General features: G+C 36.1%; 2 protein-coding genes across 4 annotated transcripts; one reads left to right on the top strand and one right to left on the bottom strand.

Moving 5' to 3' along the window:
* Window positions 1–13: 13 nt before the first annotated feature.
* Window positions 14–2,038, top strand: LOC106347531 (exosome complex exonuclease RRP46 homolog). 2 transcript variants are annotated; one of them, XM_013787094.3, is made up of 9 exons: window positions 14–144; window positions 368–526; window positions 611–724; window positions 798–898; window positions 1,009–1,029; window positions 1,188–1,260; window positions 1,354–1,421; window positions 1,498–1,618; window positions 1,797–2,038. In XM_013787094.3, the coding sequence occupies exons 2-9, from the start codon at window positions 421–423 to the stop codon at window positions 1,907–1,909; spliced, it is 717 nt and encodes a 238-aa protein (XP_013642548.1). In that variant the 5' UTR covers window positions 14–144; window positions 368–420; the 3' UTR covers window positions 1,910–2,038. The 2 variants fall into 2 exon arrangements, with proteins under 2 accessions (XP_013642548.1, XP_013642550.1); XM_013787096.3 differs by having other exon boundaries at window positions 59–144; window positions 419–526.
* Window positions 2,039–2,092: 54 nt separating this feature from the next.
* LOC106347530 (nudix hydrolase 9) lies at window positions 2,093–4,144 on the bottom strand. Of its 2 annotated transcripts, XM_013787093.3 has the most exons (9): window positions 3,934–4,144; window positions 3,778–3,852; window positions 3,561–3,617; window positions 3,354–3,436; window positions 3,211–3,269; window positions 2,976–3,124; window positions 2,772–2,906; window positions 2,524–2,682; window positions 2,093–2,391 (listed from the first exon to the last, which is right to left on the bottom strand). In XM_013787093.3, exons 1-9 carry the CDS (start codon window positions 4,003–4,005, stop codon window positions 2,272–2,274), a joined length of 909 nt encoding a protein of 302 aa, XP_013642547.1. In that variant the 5' UTR covers window positions 4,006–4,144; the 3' UTR covers window positions 2,093–2,271. The 2 variants fall into 2 exon arrangements, with proteins under 2 accessions (XP_013642547.1, XP_048590734.1); XM_048734777.1 differs by having other exon boundaries at window positions 3,211–3,436.
* Window positions 4,145–19,371: the final 15,227 nt, after the last annotated feature.

The following is a 19,371-nucleotide window of genomic DNA, read 5'->3' on the forward strand; positions in this document are numbered from 1 at the left end:
AACATTTTAAATTGATTGATTAATTGAAACCGAACCAAAGAAGAAGCCCTAATATTTCTGCAGAAACGTTCTTCTTCTTCATTCTCTCCTCTGGTTTCTGGTCTTTACTTCTTCTCCCAGCTTGCAGCTCCGGTCTAAGTTGAGGTAGCAAGTTTCAAGTCTCAGAGTCTCTTCTTCTATCTATGTTTCTTTTCTTTTGATGCTGTGAACTTTCGTTAGAGTCGGGGAGACACATAGTTTTTGTTTCAATATTGTCTCTGTCTGCGACACAACAAGTACTGTCGATCTGAAACAACGAGTCTTTGTTTCTGTAAACAAGAAGCCTACACCGAATGTACATAACATGATTTTGTGTTTTTTTTTTCAGTATAAGAATTCAGAAATTTGACTGCTTTTGTGTCGTCGTAAACAATTGAAGCAATGGAGATTGATAGAGAAGATGGCAGAACGCCGAATCAGCTGAGACCCCTTGCTTGTTCACGTAACATCCTTCATCGTCCTCATGGCTCTGCTAGCTGGTCCCAAGGTAACTCTTTTTTTTTTGTCTCTAGCTTTCTTTCAGAATGGGATTAATTGATGGAACTTTCTAATGGGTATTGCTTCTCATTAGGGGATACAAAAGTTCTAGCTGCAGTTTATGGACCTAAACCTGGAACGAGGAAGAACGAGAACCCTGAGAAGGCTTGCTTTGAAGTCATTTGGAAGCCTAAATCCGGGCAGATTGGTATAGTAAAGTATCTGTCTTGCTTTCACTTTTGTTATGTTTCTGTCTGATTATTAACTCTGTGTCATTGTAGGAAAAGCCGAAAAGGAGTTTGAGATAATACTGAAAAAGACGATACACAGTATTTGTGTCTTGACCGTGAATCCAAATACCACCACCTCCGTGATCATTCAGGCTAGTAACATGTTTCAATGCCTCTTTCCTTTGTAATAACTGTCCTTGTCTTGTAAGAATATCAGTTTGAGTTGTCTCTGATGTTTTCAGTTATTTGCTTTCTTGTGTAGGTTGTACATGATGATGGTTCTGTATCCTTTTTTTTATAATGCTCGACAACCATGTCACGATGTCTTGTCATCCACATTTAATCCGCTATAAGAATTTCATCTGTTTTGAGGGATGGTGAAATATTTGTTGCATTGATTTTAAAGACAGCTTTGGTTTCCTTAATCCAGTTTTGTTTTAGCTTCTACCGTGTGCCATAAACGCAGCATGTGCAGCTCTTGTAGATGCTGGAATACCTATGAAGCATCTCGCTGGTACATCTTTTGACACTTTATCCTCTTCCCTAATTCACTTTGTGTGTGCTTTTTCTTCGAATTGCTTCATCAACATTTTATTTTATTTTTCAGTTGCTATATGTTGTTGCCTGGCTGATAGTGGATATGTTGTACTCGATCCAAACAAGCTTGAAGAAAAGGTTAATTAAACAAACCTTGTTTCCCCATTACTTATATGTGTATTGGCTAAACTTTTACTTGAACTACAATGAACAGAAAATGACGGCTTTTGCTTATTTAGTCTTTCCAAATACAACTCTCTCTGTTCTTCCGGAAGTGGAAGGCGAGCCAGTAGAGCATGGTATTATTACATCAGTTACGCATGGAGTAATGTCAGGTATTTGCTATAAACTTCTTACTTCTCTTGAATTGAATAGAATACACTCTGCTACCTTCTGGAGGGTCTATTGTGTTTGTATCATACATTTTGTTTGTCATGTGCTGTTTTAAGGAGTTTGTTTATCAGCCACTCCATAATCTAATAACATCTCGCTCCTGTTTTTGTTTTGTTTCAGTGGACGATTACTTCCTGTGTGTAGAGACCGGTCGTGCTGCAACGGCTAGTTTATCTGCATTTTTTAGGAAGAACTTCCAACAAAGCCAAGGAGCTTCTTCCAAAGCTGGTTAGAAGCATGGATCCATGTGGTTTTGTGCGAGATTTTGAACGATTTTGTTATCCTTGTTGTAGCTTTTATGGAACCCTTATCGTCAATGTGTCTAATTAAAATGAAATGAAAGAATCTCGTTTGGTTAGTTATATGAACAGAGGACCCATCTTACCTTCAATACAAGTGGTGTCCATGCTCAGATATATAATAAGCTTACGAATCATCATGTAAACAAAATAGTACAAATTTGCTAGAAAGTTAAGTAATGACATAACAACATCCCGACGCTTAATACCATTAGGTACATTGTCAACTAGCTAATGAGCTACTTACTGAGTTCACTTATCCAACATACAAAATCGTGAGTTTAAGTTCGTTCCTCTTAGGTCGATGTTAAAGGCGTTTCATTAGTGCTCTTCAGACGTTGAAGCATCAGTTCATAGAGCGCAAAGCCACCATGGTGGCAACCTGGCATTCTTGATGTCATTGTCTTCAGCTCCTCCTGATTGATCAGTACAAAGAGGAACTAAAATTATTGCTGATGGGATCAAAGCACTTGTAGAAAGTAAAAACGATAGTCTTTTTTTGTTCCCAGAATGTATGTTTTTTAATGGATTAGAGAACTTCAACTAACCAAAGAGACAGTGTGGAGCTGTGTTGACTCAAACCCATCTTCAGCACTAGAATATAGTCCCGGAATGTCATCTGAATGGTGATTACACTTGATGAAGAAAAACATAGCTGGCCTCACATTCAACTCCCTCCGAGATATTCCAATAAAGAGAGGAGTGCTCTGCAAATTGTACAAAAGATGGATCAGATAGCATTCCAACCAAATATTCCTTTAAGAAGACAACACAAAAACTATCCCTTGTAGCTTACAAGAGATGATGCTGGTATCCCAGTTTCTTCCACAACTTCACGAGTAATGCTGTCAAACATTTCTCGAGTCACCTTCTTGTTTAAAACATCTCCATCTTTTTCAAGCTGATGAGAATCAATTCCTACTGACATCGGCTGCAAAGTTTAGAAGTCATAAAGAGTTAGAAACTGAGACAATATGATGCGTTATGTAGTTGCATATACCTCTGGATGGCCACCAGGAAATACGTAGTGACCTGGAAATTCCCCGACATTATCACTCCGGCGTAACACAATAATCTTATGGTCAGACGTCTCTATAACCGCAGCATTACCCAATGGACTTGATGTATGTCGACATCTTACACAGTCATCTGTAAGAGAGAGAGAACAAAACTGGGCGATAAACTAGACAATGATAGCAAATATTTCTCGGAGATTAGAGGTATCTGTTGTGTACCTTGTGATGTAACTAGGAACTTCTCCCACTGAGAGCTCAAATTCGTTCCTACAAAAGTCCTTGAAAACCATGTCCAAGAAACCAATGAAGGTTGATCCTGTAATTTTAAAAAAAAAAAAAAAGAGAGAGAGATAAAGAGTAACCTGTAATCTGTCAGGCCAAGGCGAAGGTAGACGTGTGGCAGTTCGTTGGTACCAGCATCACCATCTAAACATATTGATCCAAACTGAAAATTTTAACTAGGGGTAAGTAAGCTTAGTGAACAAATTAAAAAAAAAAAAAAAAATTCTATGTGAAAGCCTAAATACAATTCAAAGAACGAATCTTGATCATTCTCAACATATGCTTACTCTGAATTTTTGTCCATTGAACAACGACGAATTGCCCTGTGTTCTCTGCTCCCAAGCCTAAAATTGCAAAGGACACGCACCACTTGAACAACTCATCACATCAAACACACTCATGGACATGAGATCCGACCAGAGTTTATGGTTTCACATAATTAAACAAGAAGTGTAATCTTTGCCAATTACAAAATGAGATCCGATCAGAGTTTCTGGTTCGCACCTGTGCAATAGAATCTTCAAGATCGTGATCGGGATGTTGAATCCGATCATGAGATTTCGAGAAATCCACCGACACCTTTAGCATTTAAACAACTAAGTCAGTTTGATAATGAAAACTATTAAACAAAATAACACTCTGAGAGAGTATTCGATTAACCTGAGATAGAGAGAGGCCAGAAGGACATGAGAGGAGAAGCTGGTATCTTGACCCTTCTGCTATTTTCGCCATGGAAGAAACTCCTGCGAACCATGTACAGTGGACACACGACAAAGCTATGCGCTAGAAAGTGCACCTTAGACGTCGACAGATTCCGGTACCAATTAGTGGGTCGAGAGATTACATGTGAGGCCCTATGGATCATTATGGATCAGAAGGTTTTAGAAATGGGCCCAAGCTTAATCATTTTCCCTTTTCTGTTACTACATCATATTTTCTTTCTCAAAAATTATATTTTTCTTTATACCCTGGGTTCCAATCATTTCTTTTAACACTGATCAAATCTCAAATATATCATCATATAATCACTAATATTATTCCGAGGAAACCCAAATTATTATCAAATACTTGCAATACATGTGATATTGATGAACAACGCTTCCACGATGCAGCTCTCCTCGTAATGCTCGAATCGACAGACGGTTCTACATGTACAACATCTTCGATGGACTTACTTTATCCACATATCACAACGAATGACTCTGGAAATAATCTAAAACGTCTAATAAGCTTTGTATCCTAAATCTGTTAGAAAATGTATCTCTTGGAATCAAACCTCATACATGGCACGGGTGCTTTCACATGCTCCAATCATTTTATTAGTAATAATAATTTGAATTAAAAACTGTGGGGCTCGGTCCATTAAGTCCACAAAGGGGCGAATGCGAGCCACCAAAATTGAACATTATCAAAACCAGAAGTAATGAATTGGATATAGTGGAGCGGATGAGGATGATGGTTTTTGACAAAGTGGGTTAGCAAGACACCTGCATAAAACCAAACCTACGTTGTTTTATAACTTTTTCATGTTTTTTGTGTTATAGCATGTATAATGTTTGTGTTGTTTTTTTGAACGATTTGCACACAAAATACACAAAGAATTAGAAATTTGCAGGAATGGAAAAAATGCTCAAACATGAGGCTCAGCTCCAAACAAAATGATTGTGATGACTCTACTTCTTCTTTCTTTTATGTATGAAGCAAAAGTTTCGTAATGAATACATGCATGTAATCATGACTTAACCTATATATATACAACATGTGAGTATTTATATAGCATGTACATATCAAAATATATCCAACAAAACCTGACCAGTAAAGCATTAAAAACCAAAAACTTTTCACTAGAAATCACACAAAAACCCTTTTACATAAGAAGCAGAATAGTCTCTCTCTCTCTCTCTCTCTCTCTCTCTCTCTCTCTCTCTCTCTCTCTCTCTCTCTCTCTCTCTCTCTCTCTCTCTCTCTCTCTCTCTCTCTCTCTCTCTCTCTCTCTCTCTCTCTCTCTCTCTCTCTCTCTCTCTCTCTCTCTCCCCTTAATATCTTTCTTCAATGGATGATTCAAGGCAAGGAACAAGGAAGATAACATCAATAATTTGGGATAATTTCGCAATGATCATCAAGGTTTTGATGGTTATTTGGAGGTTAAGAACCAAATGTAATCACTGCACAATAAACTATGCCTATGAATCACAAAAGACATGTACACCCAGCTATAATCAACATTCACTAGCATGCAACAGAACTCCTAGTAAGGAAGATGTAGTTGCTTTGTTGGTTATTGGATAGGGAAAACTACAACCAAGAATCTTTAACCATAGTGGTTTTCGTGATATGGTAGCTAAGGCTCCAACCAAATTCTATAATAGAGATCTAAAAATATAAAAAAAACTAGAGATAGAACTTTTGCTCCAATGGATTCCTCTATAATATATTTTCTATTCTATAGGCCTCTATTACAGAAGTGGGTTGAAGATAGTCTAAGTGCATTATTGAACATGATCTTCATTTCTCCTATGTTGAGTATGTTAGAGTTAGGTTGATATGGTTGTATTTGAATATTTATGTGAAGTTTATAACTAGAAAGACATATGCATCATTATGAGTTAAAAAGTAAAATTAGAAGTAGTATCATTTTACAAATTTATATATATCATTTTTGTGACAGTTTTTGTTGAAACTAAATTTTCAGGAAATTCAAATATAATATTGCACAATAGACTATGCCTAGGAAATTCAAATATAATATTGATAACATCAATAGTTTGGGATAATTTCGCAATGATCATCAAGGTGTTGATGGTTATTTGGAGGTTAAGAACCAAATGTAATCACTGCACAATAGACTATGCCTATGAATCACAAAAGACATGTACGCCCAGTTATAATCAACATTCACTAGCATGCAACAGAACTCCTAGTAAGGAAGATGTAGTTGCTTTGTTGGTTATTGGATAGGGAAAACTACAACCAAGAATCTTTGACCAGAGTGGTTTTCGTGATATGGTAGCTAAGGCTCCAACCAAATTCTATAATAGAGATCTAAAAATATAGAAAAAACTAGAGATATAATTTTTGCTCCAATGAGTTCTTCTATTATAGAGGAACTCAATAGAGCACAAATTTCATATATATTTTCTATTCTATAGACCTCTATTATAGAAGTGGGTTGAAGATAGTCTAAGTGGATTATTAAACATGATCTTCATTTCTCCTATGTTGAGTATGTTAGAGTTAGGTTGATATGGTTGTATTTGAATGTTTATGTGAAGTTTATAACTAGAAAGACATACGGATCATTATGAGTTAAAAAGTAAAATTAGAAGTAGTATCATTTTACAAATTTATATATATAATTTTTGTGACAGTTTTTGTTGAAACTAAATTTTCAGGAAATTCAAATATAATATTGCACAATAGACTATGCCTAGGAAATTCAAATATAATATTGATAACATCAATAGTTTGGGATAATTTCGCAATGATCATCAAGGTGTTGATGGTTATTTGGAGGTTAAGAACCAAATGTAATCACTGCACAATAGACTATGCCTATGAATCACAAAAGACATGTACGCCCAGTTATAATCAACATTCACTAGCATGCAACAGAACTCCTAGTAAGGAAGATGTAGTTGCTTTGTTGGTTATTGGATAGGGAAAACTACAACCAAGAATCTTTGACCAGAGTGGTTTTCGTGATATGGTAGCTAAGGCTCCAACCAAATTCTATAATAGAGATCTAAAAATATAGAAAAAACTAGAGATATAATTTTTGCTCCAATGGGTTCTTCTATTATAGAGGAACACAATATAGCACAAATTTCATATATATTTTCTATTCTATAGACCTTGTAGAGCTTTGGTGATGAGAATCAATCTGGTTAGACTTAAACCGAGGAAGAGTTGCTGGTTTGAAGAGGAAGAAGTCCGGTTCAGTAAAAGCGGTTAAGGCTCATGGTTTATGACGTGTTTAGTCAACTTAATATGTGTAATTAGTCCCTCATATATAAAGGGCTTATGTGGTTAATCCCCTCTCTCTTGTGAGCTACATTCAGAGTGAGCAAGAGAGGGATTCTTCGAGTGATTGTACGAGTGAAAGGAGTTAGTGGATTAGCTGTTCCGATCAGCTCGAGACGTAGGGTTGTTACTCTTCGGAGGGCCTGAACTCGTTACTTGTGTGTGTCGTCTCTTTTACGTTCTTGTGAGTTCTTGAGTGAGAGAAGATCGAAGGTGTGTGAATCGCGATCGTGAGCTGAAAGATCCTAACAAAGTGGTATCAGAGCCAGGTTGAAGCTCGATGGGCGATTCAATGGCGAAAGTCAAGGTTGCGATCTTTGACGGACAAGGTGATTTCTCGATGTGGAAGAAACGGATGTTAGCTCACCTATCGATCTTGGGATTGAAAGATTCACTGGAAGAATCGATCCCAGATCCCAAACCGATTAAGAAAGAAGAAGATCCAGATGTCTATCAAGAAAGGTTGAAGGAAGATGAAGTCAAACGACTTGAACGAGCTGAGAAGGCGATGAACATGTTGATCCTGAATCTCGGAGATCATGTTCTACGGAAGCTCGATGATTGTGAAACTGCGGCTGCGATTTGGATTGCTCTCGAAAGGTTATACAATCAAAAGACTCTTTCAAATCGAATCCACTTGCAACATAAGTTCTATACGTTTAGAATGGTGGAATCGAAGTCAATAGACCAGAACATTGATGATTTCTTGAAGCTTGTTTCTGGATTGAGTAGCTTGAGCGTGGTAGTCACGGAGGAAGTTCAAGCAATCTTGTTACTAAACTCGCTGCCAGCACAGTATAACTCTCTTAAGGAGACGTTGAAGTACGGAAGAGATTCATTGACGATTGAAAGCGTCACTAATGCGGCAAAGTCAAAAGAGTTAGAGCTGGGGGAAAAACAAGATCTCAATGTGGCAGCTAAGAGTGGAGATGCTCTAGTAGCAAGGGGAAGACCTGAGAAAAGAGAATCTGGAAACAGAAAGTGGAAAGGTAGATCAAGATCCGGTTCTGGATCAAGAATCACCTGCTGGTACTGTAAGAAGGAAGGTCACAAGAAAGCGGATTGCTACGCACGTAAGAAGAGGCAAGAAGGTGAAGACAATGCGGAAGCAGCTGTAGTAATTGATGCACTAATGGCCTCTGACTCATGGCATCAAGAAAGATGGGTTATTGACTCAGGTTGCTCTTACCACATGACGTCAAGACGTGACTGGTTTGATACGTTTGAAGAAGTAAGCTCAGGACAAGTAAAGCTTGGAGATGACTTTACTGTGGATGTCCAAGGAGTTGGATCAATCAAGATCAAAGCGTTTGGGGGGACAATAAAAGTCTTAAACAATGTCAGGTACGTTCCTAAACTCAAACGGAATCTACTCTCGACTGGAACCCTGGATAGACTAGGCTTTGATCATGCTGGCGGTAAAGGAAAAACTAGGTTCTATAAAGACGGAAAGTTAGCATTACAGGGAACCCTGTCTGGAACCTTGTATTTGTTAGATGGAGAGACTGTGATTGCAGGTGAAAGCAACAACGTTCTGAAAAAGAGTTCGAGCGATGAAACCGTGTTGTGGCACAGACGCCTAGGACACATGAGTATGAAGAACCTGCAGATTCTAGTGAAAAAGGGAATACTCGACAAAAGAAGGATCAGTGATCTAAGCTTTTGCGAGAATTGTGTAATGGGGAAGCATAAACGGCTCAGTTTCAACATAGGAAAACACAATTCAGGAGAGGCTCTCAAGTATGTCCATGCCGATCTGTGGGGATCACAGAATGTTACTCCCAGCATTTCGCAAAAGAAATATTTTCTATCCATCATAGATGACTTTACACGGAAGGTATGGGTGTTCTTCTTATCAGCAAAAAATGAAGCTTTTGAGAAATTCTGCGAATAGAAGAAACTTGTTGAGAACCAAATCAGCAAGAAAGTGAAGTGCTTGAGGACTGATAATGGACTTGAGTTCTGCAATGCTGAGTTTGATGGGTTCTGTAGGAAACATGGAATCGAAAGGCACAGGACGTGTGCCTACACTCCTCAGCAAAATGGCGTCGCAGAGCGTATGAATCGAACGTTAATGGAGAAGGTGAGATGTCTGCTGGATGAGTCAGGGCTTGAAGAAAGATTTTGGGCTGAAGCTGTAGCTATAGCCGCCTATCAGATAAACAGAAGTCCTTCCTCAGCCATTGACGATAATATTCCAGAAGAACTGTGGCTAGGAAAGAAGCCGGGTTATAAACATATGAAGAGTTTCGGTTCAATAGTCTATGTGCATAGAGATCAAGGAAAGCTGAAGCCAAGATCAGTAAAAGGAGTATTCTTGAGCTATCCTGTTGGAGTAAAAGGATATAAGGTGTGGCTCCTAGAAGAAGAGAAGTGCGTGATAAGCAGAAATGTGATCTTTACTGAAGACAGAGTCTATAAGGATGAAGCAAAAAGTCTCGGGAAAGAAGAGATAACCAGAGGCACAGAAACTAAGAGCTCTGTATCTCTGGATACTGAGGCTGACAAAGGTGTAGAAAAAGATGCAAGGGAAGCCGTAACTTCAGAGGCTCAAGTTGATGGCAGTGACTCTGAAGATGAAGAAGGTAATAGTGGCAGCACAACTACAGACGCGCATGAGGGCTATAACATAGCCAGAGATAGGCCTAGAAGAGAAATAATACCTCCGGCAAAATATGGTGACTATGACTTGGCAGCATTTGCTCTTGTTGCGGCCATTGAAGTTAGTCAAGATGAGCCGAGAGATTATCAAGAGGCAATGAGGTGCAGAGACAGTGAACTCTGGAACGGAGGAATGGATGAAGAGATGGCTTCACTGAAAACAAACAAAACATGGAGGTTGGTGAAAAGACCTAAAGACAGGAAGGTTATAGGTTGTAAATGGGTATATCGGTTGAAACCTGGAATCCCTGGAGTAGAGAAGCCACGACACAAGTCAAGGCTAGTAGCCAGAGGCTACTCTCAGAGAGAGGGCATCGATTACCAAGACGTGTTCTCTCCGGTCGTTAAGCATGTCTCAATTAGGCTGCTGCTTGCGATAACAGTACATGAAGATCTTGAGTTGGAGCAGTTAGATGTTAAAACTGCATTTCTGCACGGAGTTATTGAAGAAGAGATATTCATGGATCAACCAGAAGGATACATTGAAAAAGGAAAGGAAGCTTATGTGTGCAAGCTTGACAGAGCACTATACGGGCTTAAGCAAGCACCGAGGCAGTGGAACAAGTGTTTTGATCAATTTGTGGTTGATCAAGGATTCAGAAGAAGTGAGTATGATCATTGTGTATATATCAAGAAGTCAAAGGCAGGATACAAGGTGTACTTGCTTCTGTACGTTGATGATATGTTGCTGGCCTCTAAAGATATGGAGGAGATAAAGACAGTTAAGAAACTGTTGGGAAGCAGATTCGAAATGAAAGATCTGGGTTCAGCTAGAAGAATTCTCGGCATGGATATAATAAGAGATCGTGAAGGTGGGGTACTTACATTGTCTCAGTCAGGTTATATCAAGAAAGTTCTTCAAGCGTTTAACATGAACGAAGCTAAGACTGTATCTACCCCTATTGGAGTTCAGTTCAAGCTATCTGGAATCAAGGATGGAGATGGGCAAGAGCCGGTTGGAGAAGATGTGCCATACGCAAATGCAATAGGAAGTATGATGTATGCAATGTTAGGAACGAGATGTGACTTAGCCTACGCTGTAGGTCTGATCAGTCGTTTCATGAGTAATCCCAGTTCTGAGCATTGGTTAGCGGTTAAATGGGTGCTCAGATACTTGAAAAAGACAGAAGACTTGAAGCTTGTGTTCAAGAAGCAAGGAGAGTTCAAAGTTGAAGGTTTTTGTGATTCAGATTTCTCATCTGATCTTGACAGAAGAAGATCGATCACAGGGTATGTATTTACAGCAGGGGGTAGCGCTATTAGCTGGAAGTCTGGGTTGCAGGATGTGGTAGCGTTGTCCACGACTGAAGCGGAATACATGGCTCTAGTAGAAGCTGTAAAGGAAGGCATTTGGTTAAAGGGTTTGATTGAAGAGTTTGGTTACGAGCAGAAGAATGTTGAAGTGTGGTGTGACTCACAAAGTGCACTCTGTCTCGCAAAGAACAACGTTCATCATGAAAGGACGAAACACATTAGCCGGAAGATGCATTTCATTAGAGATATTATAGCACAAGGTGATGTGAGGGTGCTGAAGATAGCAACAGAGAAGAACCCTGCTGATATGTTGACAAAGGTTCTACCTGTTGAGAAGTTTAAGAAGGCACTGAGGTGCATTGGAGTAGCAAAGCACTAAGGTGCTAGCTATGGCGACAGGGAGATCATAAGTTTGCCATATTAAGGAGTCTGTTCAGTTTGATGTCATCAAGGTGGGGTTTTGTAGAGCTTTGGTGATGAGAATCAATCTGGTTAGACTTAAACCGAGGAAGAGTTGCTGGTTTGAAGAGGAAGAAGTCCGGTTCAGTAAAGGCGGTTAAGGCTCATGGTTTATGACGTGTTTAGTCAACTTAATATGTGTAATTAGTCCCTCATATATAAAGGGCTTATGTGGTTAATCCCCTCTCTCTTGTGAGCTACATTCAGAGTGAGCAAGAGAGGGATTCTTCGAGTGATTGTACGAGTGAAAGGAGTTAGTGGATTAGCTGTTCTGATCAGCTCGAGACGTAGGGTTGTTACTCTTCAGAGGGCCTGAACTCGTTACTTGTGTGTGTCGTCTCTTTTACGTTCTTGTGAGTTCTTGAGTGAGAGAAGATCGAAGGTGTGTGAATCGCGATCGTGAGCTGAAATATCCTAACAGACCTCTATTACAGAAGTGGGTTGAAGATAGTCTAAGTGCATTATTAAACATGATCTTCATTTCTCCTATGTTGAGTATGTTAGAGTTAGGTTGATATGGTTGTATTTGAATGTTTATGTGAAGTTTATAACTAGAAAGACATATGCATCATTATGAGTTAAAAAGTAAAATTAGAAGTAGTATCATTTTACAAATTTATATATATCATTTTTGTGACAGTTTTTGTTGAAACTAAATTTTCAGGAAATTCAAATATAATATTGCACAATAGACTATGCCTAGGAAATTCAAATATAATATTGATAACATCAATAGTTTGGGATAATTTCACAATGATCATCAAGGTGTTGATGGTTATTTGGAGGTTAAGAACCAAATGTAATCACTGCACAATAGACTATGCCTATGAATCACAAAAGACATGTACGTCCAGCTATAATCAACATTCACTAGCATGCAACAGAACTCCTAGTAAGGAAGATGTAGTTGCTTTAATGGTTATTGGATAGGGAAAACTACAACCAAGAATCTTTGACCAGAGTGGTTTTCGTGATATGGTAGCTAAGGCTCCAACTAAATTCTATAATAGAGATCTAAAAAATATAGAAAAAACTAGAGATAGAATTTTTGCTCCAATGGGTTCCTCTATTATAGAGGAACACAATAGAGCACAAATTTCATATATATTTTCTATTCTATAGACCTCTATTACAGAAGTGGGTTGAAGATAGTCTAAGTGCATTATTGAACATGATCTTCATTTCTCCTATGTTGAGTATGTTAGAGTTAGGTTGATATGGTTGTATTTGAATGTTTATGTGAAGTTTATAACTAGAAAGACATATGCATCATTATGAGTTAAAAAGTAAAATTAGAAGTAGTATCATTTTACAAATTTATATATATCATTTTTGTGACAGTTTTTGTTGAAACTAAATTTTCAGGAAATTCAAATATAATATTGCACAATAGACTATGCCTAGGAAATTCAAATATAATATTGATAACATCAATAGTTTGGGATAATTTCGGATTGATCATCAAGATGTTGATGGTTATTTGGAGGTTAAGAACCAAATGTAATCACTGCACAATAGACTATGCCTATGAATCACAAAAGACATGTACGCCCAGCTATAATCAACATTCACTAGCTTGCAAAAGAACTCCTAGTAAGGAAGATGTAGTTGCTTTGTTGGTTATTGGATAGGGAAAACTACAACCAAGAATCTTTGACCAGAGTGGTTTTCGTGATATGGTAGCTTAGGCTCCAACCAAATTCTATAATAGATATCTAAAAATGTAGAAAAAACTAGAGATAGAATTTTTGCTCCAATGGGTTCCTCTATTATAGAGGAACACAATAAAGCACAGATTTCATATATATTTTCTATTCTATAGACCTCTATTACAGAAGTGGGTTGAAGATAGTCTAAGTGCATTATTGAACATGATCTTCATTTCTCCTATGTTGAGTATGTTAGAGTTAGGTTGATATGGTTGTATTTGAATGTTTATGTGAAGTTTATAACTAGAAAGACATATGCATCATTATGAGTTAAAAAGTAAAATTAGAAGTAGTATCATTTTACAAATTTATATATATAATTTTTGTGACAGTTTTTGTTGAAACTAAATTTTCAAGAAATTCAAATATAATATTGCACAATAGACTATGCCTAGGAAATTCAAATATAATATTGATGGTCATTTGGAGGTTAAGAACCAAATGTAATCACTGCACAATAGACTATGCCTATGAATCATAAAAGACATGTACGTCCAGCTATAATCAACATTCACTAGCATGCAACAGAACTCCTAGTAAGGAAGATGTAGTTGCTTTGTTGGTTATTGGATAGGGAAAACTACAACCAAGAATGTTTGACCAGAGTGGTTTTCGTGATATGGTAGCTAAGGCTCCAACCAAATTCTATAATAGAGATCTAAAAATATAGAAAAAACTAGAGATAGAAGTTTTGCTCCAATGGGTTCCTCTATTATAGAGGAACACAATAGAGCACAAATTTCATATATATTTTCTATTCTATATACCTCTATTACAGAAGTGGGTTGAAGATAGTTTAAGTGTATTATTGAACATGATCTTCATTTCTCCTATGTTGAGTATGTTAGAGTTAGGTTGATATGGTTGTATTTGAATGTTTATGTGAAGTTTATAACTAAAAAGACATATGCATCATTATGGGTTAAAAAGTAAAATTAGAAATAGTATCATTTTACAAATTTATATATATCATTTTTGTGACAATTTTTGTTGAAACTAAATTTTCAGAAAATTCAAATATAATATTGCATTGCAGCACGGGCATTTTTCTAGTTAATCATTATATAAAAGTGAGGGTTTATGGGTAGATGAGTTCTTAAGTATTCTTAAAATTTGGAAATGTCATAGTAATTGGCTCATTGATTCTTAAAATGATGGTAATAAAATCTGTTGTTATTGACTTGAATTATAAAATCCATTTATTTGTTACTCGAAATTTTTTTAGTTATTGTTAATTTTCTAAATCTAGTTAATCTAGTGTTATAGGAAGATGAATTTTCAACATTTTTACTCATAAATATCACATCATTAGAGAAGTGGTAAGTATTATAAATAAATACCAATATTTTTAGTAGATTTCTATTTTTATTTGTTTTGTCAACAACATTCACCATGCAAGTTTAAACTCTAGTGACACTAATACAAATAACAAGGTTATATGTATAAATGGATCATCTAAGATTTCACACCTACCTTGGTAGTAATAATACGCCTTGTGTATATAATTGTAGACGAAAATTTTTATCTCTGCATACACGACTTGTGAATCGATGATGTTGGAGTCATCGATTCTTGCATAAAGAGAAACATATGAGGTATATGTGTAGTCTTTATCCCCACCTTTTGGGTAGATTAGGAACGTCCTTTTAACATTTGTTAAAGCCAAAATAGGTCATAATTAAAAACACATATAAGCTACCAAAATAATTGAACTTGATGAATAGTGAACTTACCAATTAAATTCACCAACGGTGAAAGGATGGGACTCATAGTATCCATCCTTGACTAGATCCATCATGGTTTTGAACGACTCGAACTTGACGCTATAAGATGATGGAGAACTGTTTCCTAATTTCCTAATCTCTTCTGGTGGTACCTTGAGTTTCTCGTTTTTATGTGACCCCTTTAGTAACAAAAGAAACATAGCCCAGTTAAATAACAATGATTATCGAAAGATACAACAATTATCACACCATGAAGTATCTATCCATAAAACATCACGAACAAATAATCAAGAATTTATTCATGAATGATCAAATGTTACTTTCTGTTACATCAGTCAAATGTTATTTAACAGTTAACAAATAAAATTTTTACGATTACTCAACAAATGTTATCGTTAAATTCAGTTGTAAAAATGGGATTTTTGCAAAATTGACCTACAACTCAAAGTCAAACACAAAACTAACTTCCCTTTTTTTTGGAAATTAGTTATGCCCTATTCACCCCACAAGTTCATATAATTAACGAAAATACCATCAATTTTTTTTTATTTTTTTTTCGAAAATGATATTTTTACTAGTTACTATTGTTTGTTTCCATCTCTTAAGTATTATTGTTATAGACACTAATGATGATTATTGTTACGAGTTGGAAGAATGGTTAAAATGCTTCTTAAAATGTTGTATCAATATGAAGCTACCAACATTCTTGTTTATTAAGATGAGAAAAAGGCCATTGGAGTTTATTATTGCATATGAGAGATCCAAAAATAAGAAAAATGCTACAGAAATCTTTATTTCATTGATTTGTAAATGTGTAAACACATTGTTAGCACATGTATTACATCTTGGAAAACATTATTACTGATTTTACAAAACAATTCACAACTAAAAAGTAGACATGCAATTCACAAAACAGACCACAACCAAAACTATTATAGATCATTCCTCTACAAAGACAAGCTTGGACTCCACTTGATATGGAAAAAGACTTTGTCAGAAGACTTCCAGGAAGTCCAGACGACTTCTAGGAAGTCCAAACGACTTCTAGGAAGGCCAGACGACTTCCAGGAAGTCCAGACGACTTTCAGGAAGTCCAGACGACTGAAATGGAAGTAGTCTGGAAGACTTCCTCGAAGTCGTCTAGCGCATTATATTTTAGACGAGTAACAGGTAAGTCGTCCCAGAAGTCTTCCAGATCTAAAAAACCTGCATATCAAATCCAGATCTGAAAAACCTGCATATCCAAAAACATTTAAATGACTTAAAAACAGAAAAAATGAGTGAAAGATTAGATAAATCTACCTTTATAGAACACACAAAAATACATATCTAAAATTAATAGATCTACCTTTAAATGAGTAGAAGATGAGTACCATTTGATTAAAAACCTGCAAAAACGATAGATTAGTAAGAAATACATGAGACAAAACTGAAAAATTCATATAAAATTTGGTGTTTTCAAGTCAAAGAGATTAGAGTGGGTTTGGAGAGTTTTAGTTTGGAAAAAAAGTAAGAACTTTATACAACAAGAAGTTATCAAATGAAGAAAAATCAAACATACAAACTTATCAAAACGCTCAGATCTATTATGAAAGAGAGACTTCGTCAGAAGACTTCCATGAAGTCCAGATGACTTTCAAGAAGTCCAGGAAGTCGTCTGGAAGACTTACTTGAAGTCGTCTGGACTTCATGAAAGTCATCTGGACTTCAAATCCAGATCTGAAAAACCTGCATATCCAAAAACGTTGAAATGACTTAAAAATAGAGAAAATGAGTGGAAGATTAAATAAATCTACCTTTATAGAACACACAAAAATATATATCTAAAATTAATAGATCTACCTTTAAATTAGTGGAAGATGAGTACCATCTGATTAAAAACCTGCAAAAGAGATAGATTAGTAAGAAATACATGAGACAAAACTGAAAAATTCATATAAAGTTTGGTGTTTTCAAGTCAAAGAGAGTAGAGAGAGGTTGAAGAGTTTTAGAATGATGAACATTACATTTTTGTTGCAGCCATTGGAGAGGAGGAGAGAGAATGTGTAATTTTTTCTTTTTATAGGGAGACAAAAAATCCAATTAGGTTGAATATTTTTGATTCAGACGACTTACTAGTCCAGAAGAGTTTAATATTTTTAGCGGGAAATTAAAATATTTTTAGCGGGAAACTAAAATAGAAGACTTTCCAAATGACTTACAAGTAAGTCGTCTGGTTTAAATTATTTAAGCGGGAAAATATTTTTTTTTAATTTTAGGTGGGAATATTTGGACGACTTACATGTAAGTCGTCTGTTTTAATTTCTTCACCATACGACTGAAATGTAAGTCGTCTAGATCCTAAACATAACCCCTAAATTTAATTAACTAACTAAACACTTCATAAAATTAAATTAAATTACCAGAACGAGTCAGCTCTGGTGGTAAAGGGGTTGCGGCTGTAACTTCCGCCACCCGGTTTCGATTCGCGCTGGGAGAGACTATTTACATTGCTTGGGTTCCCGGCAAAGAGGTGAAAACACCTTTTTTATCAAAAAAAAAAATTAAATTAAACTTCAAAAGTGTTTACTATACACAAAAATAAACACGTATAGGTAAAATATTAATTTTTCAAAAAAATATTCAAGCTTTCCAAAATCTAACCCTAAGAATACATACAATACTATAACATATGTTCCCAAACCCTGGACCAAAGAATACCATGATTCACTACTTACACTCATCTATGTTGAAAACAATTCAATTTTGTTATATTTTAATTTATATCACTTAAAATTGTTTATAATTACATGATTTTAATTTTTCGCTTATCAAAATATTTTTTAAAAATTTTATAAATTATTTTTAAGATCAGCTATAACAGAAGACTTACTTTGAAGTTGTCCAGACGACTTCCAACATCTCAGACGACTCAGACGACTTACTATGGCTATATTCGTAAAAATACCTTATGTTTTTTTGTTTGGTCACAAGGGTCTGGGTTATAATTTCACAGGCTTTTAGTTAGTTTTACATTTGATTCAAGTTTGGGTATAGATTTGGGGTTAAAATCAAGTTGTGAGTTAGTTTGGCAAAAACCCTGTAAAAATCGAATAAATGTTCGAGAAACCTATGAGAAAATGCTTCTAAGAGAGAACAAGTCAACCCTACGATAATGAGACGGATCATGGCAAAACTTATGGGAAGTAGAAGCCAAAAGAAAGTAGTCATAACCTGATGTCGAAAGCCTAAAGAATAGGGATCACTAAGAAAGAATCCTATTTTGGAATTCACAGCTACTGCCAAGAACACGACAACCAAAGCTACCAAAGGCCATCGCCATCCAATTGATCTCTTCCCTCTCGTCTCTACTTCTATGTTTGCACTTGCTTCCATGATAAATCAATCCTTCATAAGACAAAAACTCAAGATATTTCTTTAAAACATCTTTTGTTCCTGATATTAATACAAGTCGCGTGTTGAAAAAAGGTCTTCAGATAAAAACATCTTGCCGTCTTAGGCTTCTCATCTCCGTTGACTAAACACCACTCGTGCCGTTTTTTCTGCTTATGTAACATTTTGGCTTGGCTCAGTTTGAATCAATCAACTCTATAGTGAAAAATCTAGGGAAATTCTATATTTATTTGAATTAGTCAACAGAAAGTTGAGAGTAGGAGATTCGATGGATCAGCCAGTGTATCACAATTTTTGTTAGAAATCGACTACCGACATAACTTTAATAATCAAACTCCCAATATAATTTTACACAACCGTTGTAACCGATCTACCGTAAACACAGCTCGTCTATAGTAACAATAGATCCTTCTTGTTTGCACAAAAAGTAGAAAACAGAAACAAGAAAATGCCATACATTAAGCGCTCTACCAATTTACTTATTGTACCTTACTTATGTGACTTATTGACAAAAATAAAAGCAATTGACTTTATCTCAACCTGAATCCTACTTCGGAGATCCAAACCGCTTAGTTATGTTAGTTAGATGCCTCAGAGTCAAGTACGGATCATCAGTAGATTTGGTTGGTCATTGTTTAAGCATCAGAAAAGAAAAAAAAAATTAAATATATTTTTTTTTTTTTGGTGAAAAAAATAAATATATTTGTTCTTCATGAGTTTACCTTTAGAGGCTCAGCTTCTTCGCCTTGTCATTGTGGACGTTCTTGAGCTGCTTGGTGGTTTTCTGATTTCTTCTTCACCAAGTTTTGCGCATATAGAGACCTGAAAACAATCACATGCACAAGTGAATAGGTTCAGATTCATAACAAGGTCTGAGA

The sequence above is a fragment of the Brassica napus genome, chromosome A6 (assembly GCF_020379485.1).
Source record: "Brassica napus cultivar Da-Ae chromosome A6, Da-Ae, whole genome shotgun sequence".
In the NCBI taxonomy this organism is placed as follows: domain Eukaryota; kingdom Viridiplantae; phylum Streptophyta; class Magnoliopsida; order Brassicales; family Brassicaceae; genus Brassica; species Brassica napus.

Excerpts from the sequence above, each read along its gene's own strand:
- LOC106347530 (XM_048734777.1), bottom strand. The coding sequence starts at position 4,005 with ATGGCGAAAATAGCAGAAGGGTCAAGATACCAGCTTCTCCTCTCATGT. Across the intron at positions 3,618-3,777 it reads TTGAAGATTCTATTGCACAG|GCTTGGGAGCAGAGAACACA; the intron begins GTGCGAACCAGA and ends TTGCAATTTTAG. Across the intron at positions 2,683-2,771 it reads GGATACCAGCATCATCTCTT|AGCACTCCTCTCTTTATTGG; the intron begins GTAAGCTACAAG and ends TACAATTTGCAG.
- LOC106347531 (XM_013787094.3), top strand. The coding sequence starts at position 421 with ATGGAGATTGATAGAGAAGATGGCAGAACGCCGAATCAGCTGAGACCC. Across the intron at positions 1,261-1,353 it reads ACCTATGAAGCATCTCGCTG|TTGCTATATGTTGTTGCCTG; the intron begins GTACATCTTTTG and ends TTTATTTTTCAG. Across the intron at positions 1,619-1,796 it reads TACGCATGGAGTAATGTCAG|TGGACGATTACTTCCTGTGT; the intron begins GTATTTGCTATA and ends GTTTTGTTTCAG.